Here is a 17191-nt window from a genome sequence, read left to right on the forward strand (position 1 = left end):
ATGCAATTAGGCATAAATCACGGTGTCACATCAAGTCTGATAAGGTAAAAAATATTGCCACCTCACAGCGTAAAACTCAGGAGAAACTTGAAAAATAAGAGGCTGGTAATTGAAAGCCGTGCATTATCTGTGAAGCGTCGGATAGGTTGTGAACCTGAACTTCCCATTCAATGGGGAAACAGGGGAGGGTCCCGGTCGTCGAGAGAGAAACTATATAAATTGTGCTATGGAACTAATAGGCACGCTCCTGCTTGCAAGACGCCTGCCATTGCAATCGTGAATAAAAAAGCTACTTCACTGAGATCCTCGCCTGAGCCTATGTTATTGGCTGCAGAGCGTTTCTCACAAAGTGGGGGCTCGTCCGGGAGCCAGTCACCTTCTGGGGAGTCCCACTACCACCGCAGCAGGAAGGCATGCCCTGCTGATTTCAGCGGTCCTGTGCCTTGGCGACGGTGGTTCTGCAGAGAGCTGACAAAGGAAGCAAGGCTGGTTAAGAAGGCAGGACTGGTGAAGAATTAGGGGGGAAAAAAAAAGGCACTCCGGTTTTGAGAATCGACCCGGTAGCTCTGTGCACAGGCCAAGGTAAGAAATACTAAGTATTGCCTTGGCAGTCGGGTGAGACTTGTGTGACGTGTGATTGAGATGTACTTTTGTATGAAGCGACTGCGGAGACCTGATCTGCGGTTCCGTAGCTCCGCTATCTAATGGGGGGGAGGCAGGGGAGCAGGGGGACATGGCTTAGTCGCGCGAGTGAGGCTGAAGCTGACGCGCGCGCGTGATCTCTCAGCACAGATGGGATTGGCAGCAAGCTTTATTGTGATGGCGGCTGGGGACTGGAGCCAGGACGTGGGGCTGGAGCACGGCTGCTCCCGTGGCGTTGTTCAGGCCGGCTGTAGGGATTTGGGGCCCGATGTTGTAACCGGGAGCGGCTTCGCATCCGGACTGGCCCGGCGTGGCTGGAGCGGCTGCTGCGTTCAGGCACCGGGGAATCGCTGGAGGACCCCGATGCCGTTTCGCTGTCAGAGCTGCTGCTGCTGCTGCTCTGAGCACTGGGGGCTGTAGCACGTCTGCTCCCACGCCGTCTTCGGGTCTGCCTCTGGGTATTTGGGGCCCGGTGTTGGAATGGGGAGCGGCTTCTTCTGTGGGCCGTCCCCTGCTGGCTGGAGCATCGTCTCCGTTTAGGCCCCGGGGACCCACTGGGGGACCCCGATGCCGCCCGCCTGGCAGATCTGGTGCTGCTGCTGCTCCCAGCACCAGTTTGTGGTGCACGGCTGCTCCTGCGGCGTCTTCGGGGCCGGCTCTGGGGATCTGGGGCTGGACGTTCCAGCGGTGAGCGGCTTCTCGTCCGGGGTCGCCCCCGCTGGCTGGCGGGGTGTCTGCCTTCGGGCACCGTGGAGCGACTGGAGGTTCCTGGTGCTGTTCCACTGGCAGAGCTGCTGCTGCTGTCGCTGCTGCTCTGAGCACTGGGGGTTGTAGCACGTCTGCTCCGATGCCGTCTTCGGGTCTGCCTCTGGGTATTTGGGGCCTGGTGTTGTAATGGGGAGCGGCTTCTCTGGGCCGTCCCCTGCTGGCTGGAGCATTGTCTCTCTTCAGGCCCCGGGGATCCACTGGGGGACCCTGATGCCGCCCGCCTGGCAGATCTGGTGCTGCTGCTGCTCCCAGCACCACCAGTTTGTGGTGCATGGCTGCTCCTGAGGCGTCTTCGGGGCCGGCTCTGGGGATCTGGGGCTGGACGTTCCAGCGGTGAGCGGCTTCTCGTCCGGGGTCGCCCCCGCTGGCTGGCGGGGTGTCTGTCTTCGGGCACCATGGGGCGATTGGAGGTTCCTGGTGTTGTTTCAGTGTTAGGGCTGTGAGTGCTTCTCTCAGCACTGGTGTCATGGCGTCTTCGGGGCTGGTTAAAGGTGCCTGGTGCCCAAAGTACATGGCGGATCGTCGTCCGGTCTCTCTCCCGTCTTCTACTGTCAGTCACCAGGATCCCTTGTAATGGCCACAGTGCTGCCTGGCTGCTGGTGCCCACGCCAGCGCAGCTGTCGCACTCCCAGGTGCCTGCGCTGTTGGTCAAGTTGGAGCAGCGCCGGTGGGTGCCTTCGGCAGCGCAGGAGCGGCACAGGAGCAGCTGCCAGGGCCTGGGGAAGCAAAGAGTTGTGGCTGTGAGGACAAAGTGTCTGAGCCAGGGAGTGGCCGGCACACCCCTTGTGCTCTGTCCTGGCTCCCCCAGCATGTGCTGAGGCTGAGGACCTGTGCAGAGCCGCAGATGGCTGCTGAGGCAACTCACCCCTGTCCCTCCGCCTGCTCCCTGCCTTGTGGGTAAAGGCATTCCCTGGCAGTACAGCGCCGGCACCTCTCTTGCAGCGATGCAGAGGCGTTGTTGTTCTCCCAGGCTGGTCCTCTGCAAGAGAAGGGACGAAATTGTCCAGTCCCTGGCCATGCGCAGCGCTTGTGCCCTCGTGTCTAGAGAGCAGGGCAGAGGGACACCAACCTGACTGGGACTCGGATCCCTCGGATCCCCATGATGGACATTTCTGAACGAAACTCCCCCCTGTTTCTGCAGACGGGGCACTTGATGCGGTGATTGTCTGTGTGTATGGCCAGTTCCTGCAGCAGAAACACATGCGGTGAGAGGTGAGCGGGCCCTGGTGCTGCTGAGCACCTGCCGTGCCCGCAGGGTGAGGGGAGGGCTCCTACCTGGATGCAGCCCCGGTGGAACCAGGCGTGACTGCAGGCTGGGCACACCATGGTGTGGTAGGACTTGCTGTCCCCCACAGGGTCCATGCAGATGGTGCAGGTGGTGTCCTGCTCTGGAGCTGCCTGCACTGCCTGCTGAGGGCGGTGCTCCCAGCAGAAGGACCTGGGGGGGAGAGGGAAGGGAAGGGCGAGGTGAGAAGTGCTGGGCCTGCCGCGGTTGTGGCGAGGAGGGCAGAGGAACGTGAAGGAGCCCCAGGCCCATCCAGGCTCTGGCGCTGCCTCTGGCTCTGCCAGGCTGCTGGGAAGCACCACCGTGGGGTCCTCTCTTGCTTGGCTGGTGCTGGCAGCCCTTACCTGTACCGCCCAAAGAACTGGGTGACACATTCTCCCTCCGAGGCGCAGGGGAGATGGAAGCTGCGTTCACAGCCCGTCTCCGTGCAGGTGATGGTGGCCCCTCGCTCGCCACAAACGAAGCATTGCTGAAAAGAACACAGCAGCCCCATTAGCAGCAGGCTCGATGCCGCCGCCACCGCTGGCCCCACACCCCTGGGCAGGGCAGGGCACAGGGTGCGGGCGCTGCTGGGTCACACTCTGCAGACCCGCCTGGCGGACGAGGCTCGTCTGCCAGAGCAGCAGTTTGTCCCGGAGCAGGTTGGAAAGGCTGGGATTGCTTCCTTGGGGTCCAGGCTAAGCTTGCGGGAGCATCTCCTGGCACAAACCTCCCTGTTCCCCATCAGGTCCTCACCTTCTGGGATGCCCGCTTGATCGCGCATCGGATGTCGTCAGGACGGTACCCCTCTATGTGTTTGCGCATGCTTCCACGCCGTGAAAGGCTATCCACAAAATACTGTAGAAGAGAAAAGAGCAGGATCTCATTAGGGGTCGTAGAGGAAGGGACCGTCCCTGGTGGGATGCTGACAGGAGCCACGGAGAACTCACCAGGCAAAACGCGTGGGCACAGAGCCCATTCCTTTTGTGTTTGGGGCCGCAGATGTTTGGGTCAGCATCTGCCCGGCCACACAGCATGCATGCTGGAGGGGAGAGAGCAAACGGCACAGCCATTGAGCGCCTTTGCGGGGCCAGGTGTCCCTGAGGGACTGTCCCCGAGGGCCTGTTCTGTCCCTGCCACGCTGGCTGATGGGCAGGGCCAGAGGCTGTGGAGGGGAAGGGGGCACAGCAGGCACAAGGGTCCCAGCAGGCACCCACAGCCCGACCTGGGCCCCCCCTGCCAAGGAGCAGAGGGGCCCTGCCCCGGGGTGGTTGGGGAGCCCCTGCCTGCCCCTGCCTCCCCTCTCAGCCACAGGCACCCCCCCCAGCCCCTCCCCGCCCTCCTGTGGGATGGGATGCTTTTCTCTCACCTTGTTCCCTCGAGTCGGGAGCCTTCCGCTTCATTGCAGACATGGTGCACTTCGACAGCGAGCACTTGGAGAGTCGCTGCCCCAGCAGTGCCGGGGTTTCTCCTCCACACGCTCCTCTGCCGACCCTGAGGGAGAAGCAGGACGAGGGTGAGTCTGTAGCACGGGCCCGAGGTGTGGGACCCCTCCTCCCTCGGCAGCCCCGGCCAGCCCCCTCCTCCCTGCTCTCTCCCCAACTCACCAAATCGCACTGAGGCACGGCCCGAGCCCAGCAGCCTTTTATCTGCTCCTCGCCCCGCGGGTCACAGTGGCCATTGTGACATCACCACCGCACGCCCCCCGTTTGGGCAGGGACCCACTGTGACAGAGCCCCCGCCTCACGGGGGTGGCTGGAGGTGCCCCGCTGGGGCCTGGGCCCTTGGCACCCAAGCAAGAGGGTGGCCGCTCTTGCAGCCGGCGTGGGCTCAAACGCCGGGTCCCGCGGCACGCGGTGGAGAGGAAGGATTGCTTCCCTCGGCCTGCTGGCAACGCTCCCCGTGCCACAGGCAGGAGCGGAGATGTCCCTCGGACAGGGCTGCAGCCCTGGAGTGGCGGCGCCTGCACCGCACCTTTGGGCCAGCATTGCCACCCTCCGGGACAGCCGCAGGACACCTGGCGTTTGGCTCGCAGCTTGCTCCCTCCTCACGTCCTTCTCCTCCACGGTTTCTCGAGAGCAGGGTGAGACCAGAGCTCGTTTTCTCCCCCAGACATCAGCAAGAGACGTTACAAAGCCAGCGGTCTTAATAGTCTTTACTGCAGTTGACAGTCCGGTCTGAGCCCTGACTCCTTTCTCCAACTCTCACCATCAGGGTTCAAAGCCTCCTAATTAGAATCACAGAATCGTAGAATCATTAAGGGTGGAAAAGTCCCTCAAGATCATCTGGTCCAACTATCCCCCTACTACCAATGTCACCCACTAAAGCATGTCCCTAAGCAGCACGTACAGCCTTTCCTTGAACACCCCCAGGTGACTCCACTACTTCCCTGGGCAACCCGTTCCAATTCCTGACTATTCTTTCTGAGAAGAAATTGTAGTGGGCCTACTTGGCAAGTTTTGGTAGCGGGGGCCCATAGGGGTGGCTTCTGTGCGAAGAATCCAGAAGCTGCCCCATTTTAGATAAGGGCCCTGCTGCTGTCCAGAGCCAAGCCAATAAGCGGTGTTGTTTGCGTCTCTGTGAGAGCATATTTAAGAAAGGGAAAAAGCTGCTGCGGAACAGCAGCTGGGAGAGAGAGAGGAGTGAGAAACAGCCTTGCAGACCCAAGGTCAGTGAAGGAGTGGGAGGAGGTGCTCCAGGCACCACAGCAGAAGTTCCCCTGCGGCCTGTGGCGAGGACCACGGTGAAGCAGGTTGTCCCCCTGCAGCCCATGGAGTAGCACGGTGGAGCAGGGTTCCACGCTGCAGCCCGTGGAAGAGGCCACGGTGGAGCAGGTGGACCTACACTGAAGCAGGCTGCAGCCTGTGGAGGATCCCCGCCAGAGCAGATTCCGGGCCGGAGCTGCAGCCCGTGGAGAGGAGCCCACGCAGGAGCAGGTGACCTGGCAGGAGCTGCCTGCCCGTGGGGGACCCAGGTTGGAGCAGTGTGCTCCTGACGGATGGACCCCGTGGTACGGACCCGTATCTGGAGCAGTTCTTGAAGAGCTGCTGCCTGTGGGAAGCCCACGCAGGATCACTTTGGGAACGACCGCATCCCACGTTGGAGCAGGGGAAGAGAGTGACCGAGAAGGAACGGCAGAGACGAAGTGCTATAGACTGACCAGAACCGCCATTCCCCCATTCCCCTGCACCACTTGGTTAAAGAGGTAGAGGAGGGTGGATGGGGGCAAGGTGTTTTGGGTTTCTTTCTTTTGTTTCTCACTTCTCTAGCTTGTTAGTAATAGGCAATAATTCTTAATGTCTCCCTGCTCTGAGTCTGTTTTGCCTGTCACAATAATTGTTGAGTGATGTCCCCATTCTTATCTCAACCCTTGAGCCCTTTGCATCGTATTTTCTCCCCCTTTCCCATTCAGGAGGGGGAGTGAGAGAGAGGCTGCGGTGGAACTTGGCTGCCCACCCGAGAAAACCACCACTAATTTCCAGACTAAACCTCTGGCACAACTTGAGGCCATACTTTCTAGTCCTGTCACTAGTTGTCTGTGAGACGAGGCCGACCCCTAGCTCCCCACAACTTCCTTTAAGGTAGATGTGGAGAGCAGTAAAGTCTCCCCTGTGTTTTCCGTGTTAAGATCCCGCTTCTGGATTAAAGCTGACAAAAGAGCAAACATCAGCTGGGGTGGGTATGGTAAGCCCCCAAGCCACCATGACAACACAACCCTTCCCTTCACCCAACCCCCCTCTAACCCCTCATATTTATAGTACTTAAAATGGGGAGGGAGGGAGCTTTCCTCACAAATAAGGCTTTGCACCCTAAAAATGCAGGTCTGCACCTTACAGTGCAACTGGGGGCCCTAAAGATAAGGCATTGTGCCCTGAAAATGACAGCCTGGGCCATAAAAGTGAGGGTGTAAGCAATAAGAAGCCAGCTTTGTGTCCAGAGAGCAGTCACGGGGGAGCGTGGGGAGGCCTGGTCGTCAAGGTGAGGCTTTAGACCTGAACCCTGGGCCTTTGGAGTCTCTGGCTTGCAGCCTGGACCCTACAATGACGCTCTGGTCCCTCCAAATGGGTGTTTGGACCCTTAAAGGAGGCTCTGGGCCCTCAAATTGAGGCCTTGTCTCCTAGCGTGAGGATTTGGGACCTGAAGAAGCGGGGTATTTCCTCACAAAGAAGGCTTTGTACCCTAAAAATGCAGGTCTGCACCTTACAGTGCAACTAAGGGGCCCTAAAGATAAGGCATTGTGCCCTGAAAATGACAGCCTGGGCCATAAAAGCGAGGGTGTAAGTAATGAGAAGCCAGCTTTATCTCCAGAGAGCAGTCTCAGGGCCCTGAACCAAAGGGCTTGGTCCCTACAAAGGAGCCCCTGGGCCTGCAAACTGAGGGTTTAGGCGATCAGAAGACGACTTGTGATGCCAAGAGGAGGTTCTGGAGCCTGAAAAGAAGGCTTCGGAGCCTAGAGAGGAAACACGGGGGCTTACTAATGCGGCTTTGAAGACTTAAAATGGGGACGGAGCGGGAGCGTGGGGAGGCTTGGTCGTCAAGGTGAGGCTTTAGACCTGGACCCTGGGCCTTTGGAGTCTCTGGCTCACGGACTGGACCCTACAATGATGCTTTGGTCCCTCCAAATGGGTGTTTGGACCCTTAAAGGAGGCTCTGGGCCCTCAAATTGAGGCCTTGTCTCCTAGCGTGAGGATTTGGGACCTGAAGAAGCGGGGTATTTCCTCACAAATAAGGCTTTGTACCCTAAAAGGCAGCTCTGCACCTCACAGTGCAACTGGGGGCCCTAAAGATAAGGCATCGTGCCCTGAAAATGACAGCCTGGGCCATAAAAGTGAGGGTGTATGCAATAAGAATCCAGCTTTGTCTGCAGAGAGCAGTCTCAGGGCCCTGAACCAAAGGGCTTGGTCCCTACAAAGGAGCCCCTGGGCCTGCAAACTGAGGGTTTAGGTGATTGTGTTGGGTCTGTCTAGGATGGAGTCACCTTTCCCTGCAGCAGCCCACACAGTGCTGTGCTCTGCAGTCGTAGCTGGAACAGCACTGGTATCACTCCAGTGTTGTGTCTGTTGCTGCGTAGTGCTGGCACAGCATCGGGACTCCCTCCAAGCCCCCAAGAGCCAGCAGGCTGGGGGTGGGCAAGTGATGGGGAGGGGACATCGCCAGGGCAGCTGACCTAAACCAACCAAAGGGATATTCCATAACACCTGATGTCACTCAGCAATAAAAAGGGGGGCTCTCGTGGGGGAGGGGTCTGTCCTCCTGAACAACCGCTACGCGTTTTGAGGCCCTGCTTCCCAGGATGTGGCCAAACATCGCTCGTTGATGGGAAGTAGAGAATAACTTTTTTTTCTTTCTCTACGTGCTTCCGTGCGGCCTTATTGTTTCTTTTATTTCTTTTTTCTCCCCTTTCCCTTTAATTAAATCATTCTCATCTCAAACCTCGAGCTCTTTGTGTTGTATTTTCTCGCCCTTCCTCTTTGGGGGGGGGGGGGAAGTGAGAGAGCGGTTGTGGTGGAGCTCGGCTGCCCACCCGAGTAAAACCACAGTGATCAGAAGAAGACTTGGGATGCCAAGTGGATGTTCTGGAGCCTGAAAAGAAGGCTTTGGAGCCTAAAAAGCGTAAGAAGGCCTGTTTTTGTGGTTTTGAATGAGATTTTACATTGCTTAGGAGGAAGGAATGTGATATTGAGATACGGTTGCAGTGATAAAAGCTTACCAGACAACCTTGTGAAATGCAGACTACAACCGTTCTCTTTAATGCAATTAGGCATAAATCACGGTGTCACATCAAGTCTGATAAGGTAAAAAATATTGCCACCTCACAGCGTAAAACTCAGGAGAAACTTGAAAAATAAGAGGCTGGTAATTGAAAGCCGTGCATTATCTGTGAAGCGTCGGATAGGTTGTGAACCTGAACTTCCCATTCAATGGGGAAACAGGGGAGGGTCCCGGTCGTCGAGAGAGAAACTATATAAATTGTGCTATGGAACTAATAGGCACGCTCCTGCTTGCAAGACGCCTGCCATTGCAATCGTGAATAAAAAAGCTACTTCACTGAGATCCTCGCCTGAGCCTATGTTATTGGCTGCAGAGCGTTTCTCACAAAGTGGGGGCTCGTCCGGGAGCCAGTCACCTTCTGGGGAGTCCCACTACCACCGCAGCAGGAAGGCATGCCCTGCTGATTTCAGCGGTCCTGTGCCTTGGCGACGGTGGTTCTGCAGAGAGCTGACAAAGGAAGCAAGGCTGGTTAAGAAGGCAGGACTGGTGAAGAATTAGGGGGGAAAAAAAAAGGCACTCCGGTTTTGAGAATCGACCCGGTAGCTCTGTGCACAGGCCAAGGTAAGAAATACTAAGTATTGCCTTGGCAGTCGGGTGAGACTTGTGTGACGTGTGATTGAGATGTACTTTTGTATGAAGCGACTGCGGAGACCTGATCTGCGGTTCCGTAGCTCCGCTATCTAATGGGGGGGAGGCAGGGGAGCAGGGGGACATGGCTTAGTCGCGCGAGTGAGGCTGAAGCTGACGCGCGCGCGTGATCTCTCAGCACAGATGGGATTGGCAGCAAGCTTTATTGTGATGGCGGCTGGGGACTGGAGCCAGGACGTGGGGCTGGAGCACGGCTGCTCCCGTGGCGTTGTTCAGGCCGGCTGTAGGGATTTGGGGCCCGATGTTGTAACCGGGAGCGGCTTCGCATCCGGACTGGCCCGGCGTGGCTGGAGCGGCTGCTGCGTTCAGGCACCGGGGAATCGCTGGAGGACCCCGATGCCGTTTCGCTGTCAGAGCTGCTGCTGCTGCTGCTCTGAGCACTGGGGGCTGTAGCACGTCTGCTCCCACGCCGTCTTCGGGTCTGCCTCTGGGTATTTGGGGCCCGGTGTTGGAATGGGGAGCGGCTTCTTCTGTGGGCCGTCCCCTGCTGGCTGGAGCATCGTCTCCGTTTAGGCCCCGGGGACCCACTGGGGGACCCCGATGCCGCCCGCCTGGCAGATCTGGTGCTGCTGCTGCTCCCAGCACCAGTTTGTGGTGCACGGCTGCTCCTGCGGCGTCTTCGGGGCCGGCTCTGGGGATCTGGGGCTGGACGTTCCAGCGGTGAGCGGCTTCTCGTCCGGGGTCGCCCCCGCTGGCTGGCGGGGTGTCTGCCTTCGGGCACCGTGGAGCGACTGGAGGTTCCTGGTGCTGTTCCACTGGCAGAGCTGCTGCTGCTGTCGCTGCTGCTCTGAGCACTGGGGGTTGTAGCACGTCTGCTCCGATGCCGTCTTCGGGTCTGCCTCTGGGTATTTGGGGCCTGGTGTTGTAATGGGGAGCGGCTTCTCTGGGCCGTCCCCTGCTGGCTGGAGCATTGTCTCTCTTCAGGCCCCGGGGATCCACTGGGGGACCCTGATGCCGCCCGCCTGGCAGATCTGGTGCTGCTGCTGCTCCCAGCACCACCAGTTTGTGGTGCATGGCTGCTCCTGAGGCGTCTTCGGGGCCGGCTCTGGGGATCTGGGGCTGGACGTTCCAGCGGTGAGCGGCTTCTCGTCCGGGGTCGCCCCCGCTGGCTGGCGGGGTGTCTGTCTTCGGGCACCATGGGGCGATTGGAGGTTCCTGGTGTTGTTTCAGTGTTAGGGCTGTGAGTGCTTCTCTCAGCACTGGTGTCATGGCGTCTTCGGGGCTGGTTAAAGGTGCCTGGTGCCCAAAGTACATGGCGGATCGTCGTCCGGTCTCTCTCCCGTCTTCTACTGTCAGTCACCAGGATCCCTTGTAATGGCCACAGTGCTGCCTGGCTGCTGGTGCCCACGCCAGCGCAGCTGTCGCACTCCCAGGTGCCTGCGCTGTTGGTCAAGTTGGAGCAGCGCCGGTGGGTGCCTTCGGCAGCGCAGGAGCGGCACAGGAGCAGCTGCCAGGGCCTGGGGAAGCAAAGAGTTGTGGCTGTGAGGACAAAGTGTCTGAGCCAGGGAGTGGCCGGCACACCCCTTGTGCTCTGTCCTGGCTCCCCCAGCATGTGCTGAGGCTGAGGACCTGTGCAGAGCCGCAGATGGCTGCTGAGGCAACTCACCCCTGTCCCTCCGCCTGCTCCCTGCCTTGTGGGTAAAGGCATTCCCTGGCAGTACAGCGCCGGCACCTCTCTTGCAGCGATGCAGAGGCGTTGTTGTTCTCCCAGGCTGGTCCTCTGCAAGAGAAGGGACGAAATTGTCCAGTCCCTGGCCATGCGCAGCGCTTGTGCCCTCGTGTCTAGAGAGCAGGGCAGAGGGACACCAACCTGACTGGGACTCGGATCCCTCGGATCCCCATGATGGACATTTCTGAACGAAACTCCCCCCTGTTTCTGCAGACGGGGCACTTGATGCGGTGATTGTCTGTGTGTATGGCCAGTTCCTGCAGCAGAAACACATGCGGTGAGAGGTGAGCGGGCCCTGGTGCTGCTGAGCACCTGCCGTGCCCGCAGGGTGAGGGGAGGGCTCCTACCTGGATGCAGCCCCGGTGGAACCAGGCGTGACTGCAGGCTGGGCACACCATGGTGTGGTAGGACTTGCTGTCCCCCACAGGGTCCATGCAGATGGTGCAGGTGGTGTCCTGCTCTGGAGCTGCCTGCACTGCCTGCTGAGGGCGGTGCTCCCAGCAGAAGGACCTGGGGGGGAGAGGGAAGGGAAGGGCGAGGTGAGAAGTGCTGGGCCTGCCGCGGTTGTGGCGAGGAGGGCAGAGGAACGTGAAGGAGCCCCAGGCCCATCCAGGCTCTGGCGCTGCCTCTGGCTCTGCCAGGCTGCTGGGAAGCACCACCGTGGGGTCCTCTCTTGCTTGGCTGGTGCTGGCAGCCCTTACCTGTACCGCCCAAAGAACTGGGTGACACATTCTCCCTCCGAGGCGCAGGGGAGATGGAAGCTGCGTTCACAGCCCGTCTCCGTGCAGGTGATGGTGGCCCCTCGCTCGCCACAAACGAAGCATTGCTGAAAAGAACACAGCAGCCCCATTAGCAGCAGGCTCGATGCCGCCGCCACCGCTGGCCCCACACCCCTGGGCAGGGCAGGGCACAGGGTGCGGGCGCTGCTGGGTCACACTCTGCAGACCCGCCTGGCGGACGAGGCTCGTCTGCCAGAGCAGCAGTTTGTCCCGGAGCAGGTTGGAAAGGCTGGGATTGCTTCCTTGGGGTCCAGGCTAAGCTTGCGGGAGCATCTCCTGGCACAAACCTCCCTGTTCCCCATCAGGTCCTCACCTTCTGGGATGCCCGCTTGATCGCGCATCGGATGTCGTCAGGACGGTACCCCTCTATGTGTTTGCGCAGTGCTTCCACGCCGTGAAAGGCTATCCACAAAATACTGTAGAAGAGAAAAGAGCAGGATCTCATTAGGGGTCGTAGAGGAAGGGACCGTCCCTGGTGGGATGCTGACAGGAGCCACGGAGAACTCACCAGGCAAAACGCGTGGGCACAGAGCCCATTCCTTTTGTGTTTGGGGCCGCAGATGTTTGGGTCAGCATCTGCCCGGCCACACAGCATGCATGCTGGAGGGGAGAGAGCAAACGGCACAGCCATTGAGCGCCTTTGCGGGGCCAGGTGTCCCTGAGGGACTGTCCCCGAGGGCCTGTTCTGTCCCTGCCACGCTGGCTGATGGGCAGGGCCAGAGGCTGTGGAGGGGAAGGGGGCACAGCAGGCACAAGGGTCCCAGCAGGCACCCACAGCCCGACCTGGGCCCCCCCTGCCAAGGAGCAGAGGGGCCCTGCCCCGGGGTGGTTGGGGAGCCCCTGCCTGCCCCTGCCTCCCCTCTCAGCCACAGGCACCCCCCCCAGCCCCTCCCCGCCCTCCTGTGGGATGGGATGCTTTTCTCTCACCTTGTTCCCTCGAGTCGGGAGCCTTCCGCTTCATTGCAGACATGGTGCACTTCGACAGCGAGCACTTGGAGAGTCGCTGCCCCAGCAGTGCCGGGGTTTCTCCTCCACACGCTCCTCTGCCGACCCTGAGGGAGAAGCAGGACGAGGGTGAGTCTGTAGCACGGGCCCGAGGTGTGGGACCCCTCCTCCCTCGGCAGCCCCGGCCAGCCCCCTCCTCCCTGCTCTCTCCCCAACTCACCAAATCGCACTGAGGCACGGCCCGAGCCCAGCAGCCTTTTATCTGCTCCTCGCCCCGCGGGTCACAGTGGCCATTGTGACATCACCACCGCACGCCCCCCGTTTGGGCAGGGACCCACTGTGACAGAGCCCCCGCCTCACGGGGGTGGCTGGAGGTGCCCCGCTGGGGCCTGGGCCCTTGGCACCCAAGCAAGAGGGTGGCCGCTCTTGCAGCCGGCGTGGGCTCAAACGCCGGGTCCCGCGGCACGCGGTGGAGAGGAAGGATTGCTTCCCTCGGCCTGCTGGCAACGCTCCCCGTGCCACAGGCAGGAGCGGAGATGTCCCTCGGACAGGGCTGCAGCCCTGGAGTGGCGGCGCCTGCACCGCACCTTTGGGCCAGCATTGCCACCCTCCGGGACAGCCGCAGGACACCTGGCGTTTGGCTCGCAGCTTGCTCCCTCCTCACGTCCTTCTCCTCCACGGTTTCTCGAGAGCAGGGTGAGACCAGAGCTCGTTTTCTCCCCCAGACATCAGCAAGAGACGTTACAAAGCCAGCGGTCTTAATAGTCTTTACTGCAGTTGACAGTCCGGTCTGAGCCCTGACTCCTTTCTCCAACTCTCACCATCAGGGTTCAAAGCCTCCTAATTAGAATCACAGAATCGTAGAATCATTAAGGGTGGAAAAGTCCCTCAAGATCATCTGGTCCAACTATCCCCCTACTACCAATGTCACCCACTAAAGCATGTCCCTAAGCAGCACGTACAGCCTTTCCTTGAACACCCCCAGGTGACTCCACTACTTCCCTGGGCAACCCGTTCCAATTCCTGACTATTCTTTCTGAGAAGAAATTGTAGTGGGCCTACTTGGCAAGTTTTGGTAGCGGGGGCCCATAGGGGTGGCTTCTGTGCGAAGAATCCAGAAGCTGCCCCATTTTAGATAAGGGCCCTGCTGCTGTCCAGAGCCAAGCCAATAAGCGGTGTTGTTTGCGTCTCTGTGAGAGCATATTTAAGAAAGGGAAAAAAGCTGCTGCGGAACAGCAGCTGGGAGAGAGAGAGGAGTGAGAAACAGCCTTGCAGACCCAAGGTCAGTGAAGGAGTGGGAGGAGGTGCTCCAGGCACCACAGCAGAAGTTCCCCTGCGGCCTGTGGCGAGGACCACGGTGAAGCAGGTTGTCCCCCTGCAGCCCATGGAGTAGCACGGTGGAGCAGGGTTCCACGCTGCAGCCCGTGGAAGAGGCCACGGTGGAGCAGGTGGACCTACACTGAAGCAGGCTGCAGCCTGTGGAGGATCCCCGCCAGAGCAGATTCCGGGCCGGAGCTGCAGCCCGTGGAGAGGAGCCCACGCAGGAGCAGGTGACCTGGCAGGAGCTGCCGCCCGTGGGGGACCCAGGTTGGAGCAGTGTGCTCCTGACGGATGGACCCCGTGGTACGGACCCGTATCTGGAGCAGTTCTTGAAGAGCTGCTGCCTGTGGGAAGCCCACGCAGGATCACTTTGGGAACGACCGCATCCCACGTTGGAGCAGGGGAAGAGAGTGACCGAGAAGGAACGGCAGAGACGAAGTGCTATAGACTGACCAGAACCGCCATTCCCCCATTCCCCTGCACCACTTGGTTAAAGAGGTAGAGGAGGGTGGATGGGGGCAAGGTGTTTTGGGTTTCTTTCTTTTGTTTCTCACTTCTCTAGCTTGTTAGTAATAGGCAATAATTCTTAATGTCTCCCTGCTCTGAGTCTGTTTTGCCTGTCACAATAATTGTTGAGTGATGTCCCCATTCTTATCTCAACCCTTGAGCCCTTTGCATCGTATTTTCTCCCCCTTTCCCATTCAGGAGGGGGAGTGAGAGAGAGGCTGCGGTGGAACTTGGCTGCCCACCCGAGAAAACCACCACTAATTTCCAAACTAAACCTCTGGCACAACTTGAGGCCATACTTTCTAGTCCTGTCACTAGTTGTCTGTGAGACGAGGCCGACCCCTAGCTCCCCACAACTTCCTTTAAGGTAGATGTGGAGAGCAGTAAAGTCTCCCCTGTGTTTTCCGTGTTAAGATCCCGCTTCTGGATTAAAGCTGACAAAAGAGCAAACATCAGCTGGGGTGGGTATGGTAAGCCCCCAAGCCACCATGACAACACAACCCTTCCCTTCACCCAACCCCCCTCTAACCCCTCATATTTATAGTACTTAAAATGGGGAGGGAGGGAGCTTTCCTCACAAATAAGGCTTTGCACCCTAAAAATGCAGGTCTGCACCTTACAGTGCAACTGGGGGCCCTAAAGATAAGGCATTGTGCCCTGAAAATGACAGCCTGGGCCATAAAAGTGAGGGTGTAAGCAATAAGAAGCCAGCTTTGTGTCCAGAGAGCAGTCACGGGGGAGCGTGGGGAGGCCTGGTCGTCAAGGTGAGGCTTTAGACCTGAACCCTGGGCCTTTGGAGTCTCTGGCTTGCAGCCTGGACCCTACAATGACGCTCTGGTCCCTCCAAATGGGTGTTTGGACCCTTAAAGGAGGCTCTGGGCCCTCAAATTGAGGCCTTGTCTCCTAGCGTGAGGATTTGGGACCTGAAGAAGCGGGGTATTTCCTCACAAAGAAGGCTTTGTACCCTAAAAATGCAGGTCTGCACCTTACAGTGCAACTAAGGGGCCCTAAAGATAAGGCATTGTGCCCTGAAAATGACAGCCTGGGCCATAAAAGCGAGGGTGTAAGTAATGAGAAGCCAGCTTTATCTCCAGAGAGCAGTCTCAGGGCCCTGAACCAAAGGGCTTGGTCCCTACAAAGGAGCCCCTGGGCCTGCAAACTGAGGGTTTAGGCGATCAGAAGACGACTTGGGATGCCAAGAGGAGGTTCTGGAGCCTGAAAAGAAGGCTTCGGAGCCTAGAGAGGAAACACGGGGGCTTACTAATGCGGCTTTGAAGACTTAAAATGGGGACGGAGCGGGAGCGTGGGGAGGCTTGGTCGTCAAGGTGAGGCTTTAGACCTGGACCCTGGGCCTTTGGAGTCTCTGGCTCACGGACTGGACCCTACAATGATGCTTTGGTCCCTCCAAATGGGTGTTTGGACCCTTAAAGGAGGCTCTGGGCCCTCAAATTGAGGCCTTGTCTCCTAGCGTGAGGATTTGGGACCTGAAGAAGCGGGGTATTTCCTCACAAATAAGGCTTTGTACCCTAAAAGGCAGCTCTGCACCTCACAGTGCAACTGGGGGCCCTAAAGATAAGGCATCGTGCCCTGAAAATGACAGCCTGGGCCATAAAAGTGAGGGTGTATGCAATAAGAATCCAGCTTTGTCTGCAGAGAGCAGTCTCAGGGCCCTGAACCAAAGGGCTTGGTCCCTACAAAGGAGCCCCTGGGCCTGCAAACTGAGGGTTTAGGTGATTGTGTTGGGTCTGTCTAGGATGGAGTCACCTTTCCCTGCAGCAGCCCACACAGTGCTGTGCTCTGCAGTCGTAGCTGGAACAGCACTGGTATCACTCCAGTGTTGTGTCTGTTGCTGCGTAGTGCTGGCACAGCATCGGGACTCCCTCCAAGCCCCCAAGAGCCAGCAGGCTGGGGGTGGGCAAGTGATGGGGAGGGGACATCGCCAGGGCAGCTGACCTAAACCAACCAAAGGGATATTCCATAACACCTGATGTCACTCAGCAATAAAAAGGGGGGCTCTCGTGGGGGAGGGGTCTGTCCTCCTGAACAACCGCTACGCGTTTTGAGGCCCTGCTTCCCAGGATGTGGCCAAACATCGCTCGTTGATGGGAAGTAGAGAATAACTTTTTTTCTTTCTCTACGTGCTTCCGTGCGGCCTTATTGTTTCTTTTATTTCTTTTTTCTCCCCTTTCCCTTTAATTAAATCATTCTCATCTCAAACCTCGAGCTCTTTGTGTTGTATTTTCTCGCCCTTCCTCTTTGGGGGGGGGGGGGGAAGTGAGAGAGCGGTTGTGGTGGAGCTCGGCTGCCCACCCGAGTAAAACCACAGTGATCAGAAGAAGACTTGGGATGCCAAGTGGATGTTCTGGAGCCTGAAAAGAAGGCTTTGGAGCCTAAAAAGCGTAAGAAGGCCTGTTTTTGTGGTTTTGAATGAGATTTTACATTGCTTAGGAGGAAGGAATGTGATATTGAGATACGGTTGCAGTGATAAAAGCTTACCAGACAACCTTGTGAAATGCAGACTACAACCGTTCTCTTTAATGCAATTAGGCATAAATCACGGTGTCACATCAAGTCTGATAAGGTAAAAAATATTGCCACCTCACAGCGTAAAACTCAGGAGAAACTTGAAAAAATAAGAGGCTGGTAATTGAAAGCCGTGCATTATCTGTGAAGCGTCGGATAGGTTGTGAACCTGAACTTCCCATTCAATGGGGAAACAGGGGAGGGTCCCGGTCGTCGAGAGAGAAACTATATAAATTGTGCTATGGAACTAATAGGCACGCTCCTGCTTGCAAGACGCCTGCCATTGCAATCGTGAATAAAAAAGCTACTTCACTGAGATCCTCGCCTGAGCCTATGTTATTGGCTGCAGAGCGT

The 17191-nt window shown here is 58.3% G+C and overlaps 2 protein-coding genes across 2 annotated transcripts; both read right to left on the bottom strand.

Annotated features, from left to right (window-relative positions):
• Nucleotides 1-1178: 1178 nt before the first annotated feature.
• Nucleotides 1179-8812, bottom strand: LOC126913756 (PHD finger protein 7-like). The gene is made up of 6 exons (XM_050716948.1): nucleotides 3040-8812; nucleotides 2686-2848; nucleotides 2480-2595; nucleotides 2276-2389; nucleotides 1922-2126; nucleotides 1179-1571 (listed from the first exon to the last, which is right to left on the bottom strand). The coding sequence occupies exons 1-6, from the start codon at nucleotides 3186-3188 to the stop codon at nucleotides 1179-1181; spliced, it is 1140 nt and encodes a 379-aa protein (XP_050572905.1). The 5' UTR covers nucleotides 3189-8812.
• LOC126913757 (PHD finger protein 7-like) lies at nucleotides 3419-11902 on the bottom strand. Its single transcript, XM_050716949.1, has 9 exons — nucleotides 11465-11902; nucleotides 11111-11273; nucleotides 10905-11020; nucleotides 10701-10814; nucleotides 10347-10551; nucleotides 9623-9996; nucleotides 4044-4168; nucleotides 3625-3716; nucleotides 3419-3532 (listed from the first exon to the last, which is right to left on the bottom strand). Exons 1-9 carry the CDS (start codon nucleotides 11611-11613, stop codon nucleotides 3419-3421), a joined length of 1452 nt encoding a protein of 483 aa, XP_050572906.1. The 5' UTR covers nucleotides 11614-11902.
• Nucleotides 11903-17191: the final 5289 nt, after the last annotated feature.

Source organism: Cygnus atratus, unplaced genomic scaffold (genome assembly GCF_013377495.2).
Source record: "Cygnus atratus isolate AKBS03 ecotype Queensland, Australia unplaced genomic scaffold, CAtr_DNAZoo_HiC_assembly HiC_scaffold_57, whole genome shotgun sequence".
NCBI lineage: Eukaryota > Metazoa > Chordata > Aves > Anseriformes > Anatidae > Cygnus > Cygnus atratus.

Coding starts and splice junctions, on each gene's coding strand:
- LOC126913757 (XM_050716949.1), bottom strand. CDS start 11,613: ATGGGGCTGCTGTGTTCTTTTCAGCAATGCTTCGTTTGTGGCGAGCGA. Junction 11,021..11,110: donor TCCACCGGGGCTGCATCCAG/GTAGGAGCCCTC, acceptor TTTCTGCTGCAG/GAACTGGCCATACACACAGA. Junction 10,552..10,700: donor GAGCAGGCGGAGGGACAGGG/GTGAGTTGCCTC, acceptor TTGCTTCCCCAG/GCCCTGGCAGCTGCTCCTGT.
- LOC126913756 (XM_050716948.1), bottom strand. CDS start 3,188: ATGGGGCTGCTGTGTTCTTTTCAGCAATGCTTCGTTTGTGGCGAGCGA. Junction 2,127..2,275: donor GAGCAGGCGGAGGGACAGGG/GTGAGTTGCCTC, acceptor TTGCTTCCCCAG/GCCCTGGCAGCTGCTCCTGT. Junction 1,572..1,921: donor ACCGGACGACGATCCGCCAT/GTACTTTGGGCA, acceptor ACAATGCTCCAG/CCAGCAGGGGACGGCCCAGA.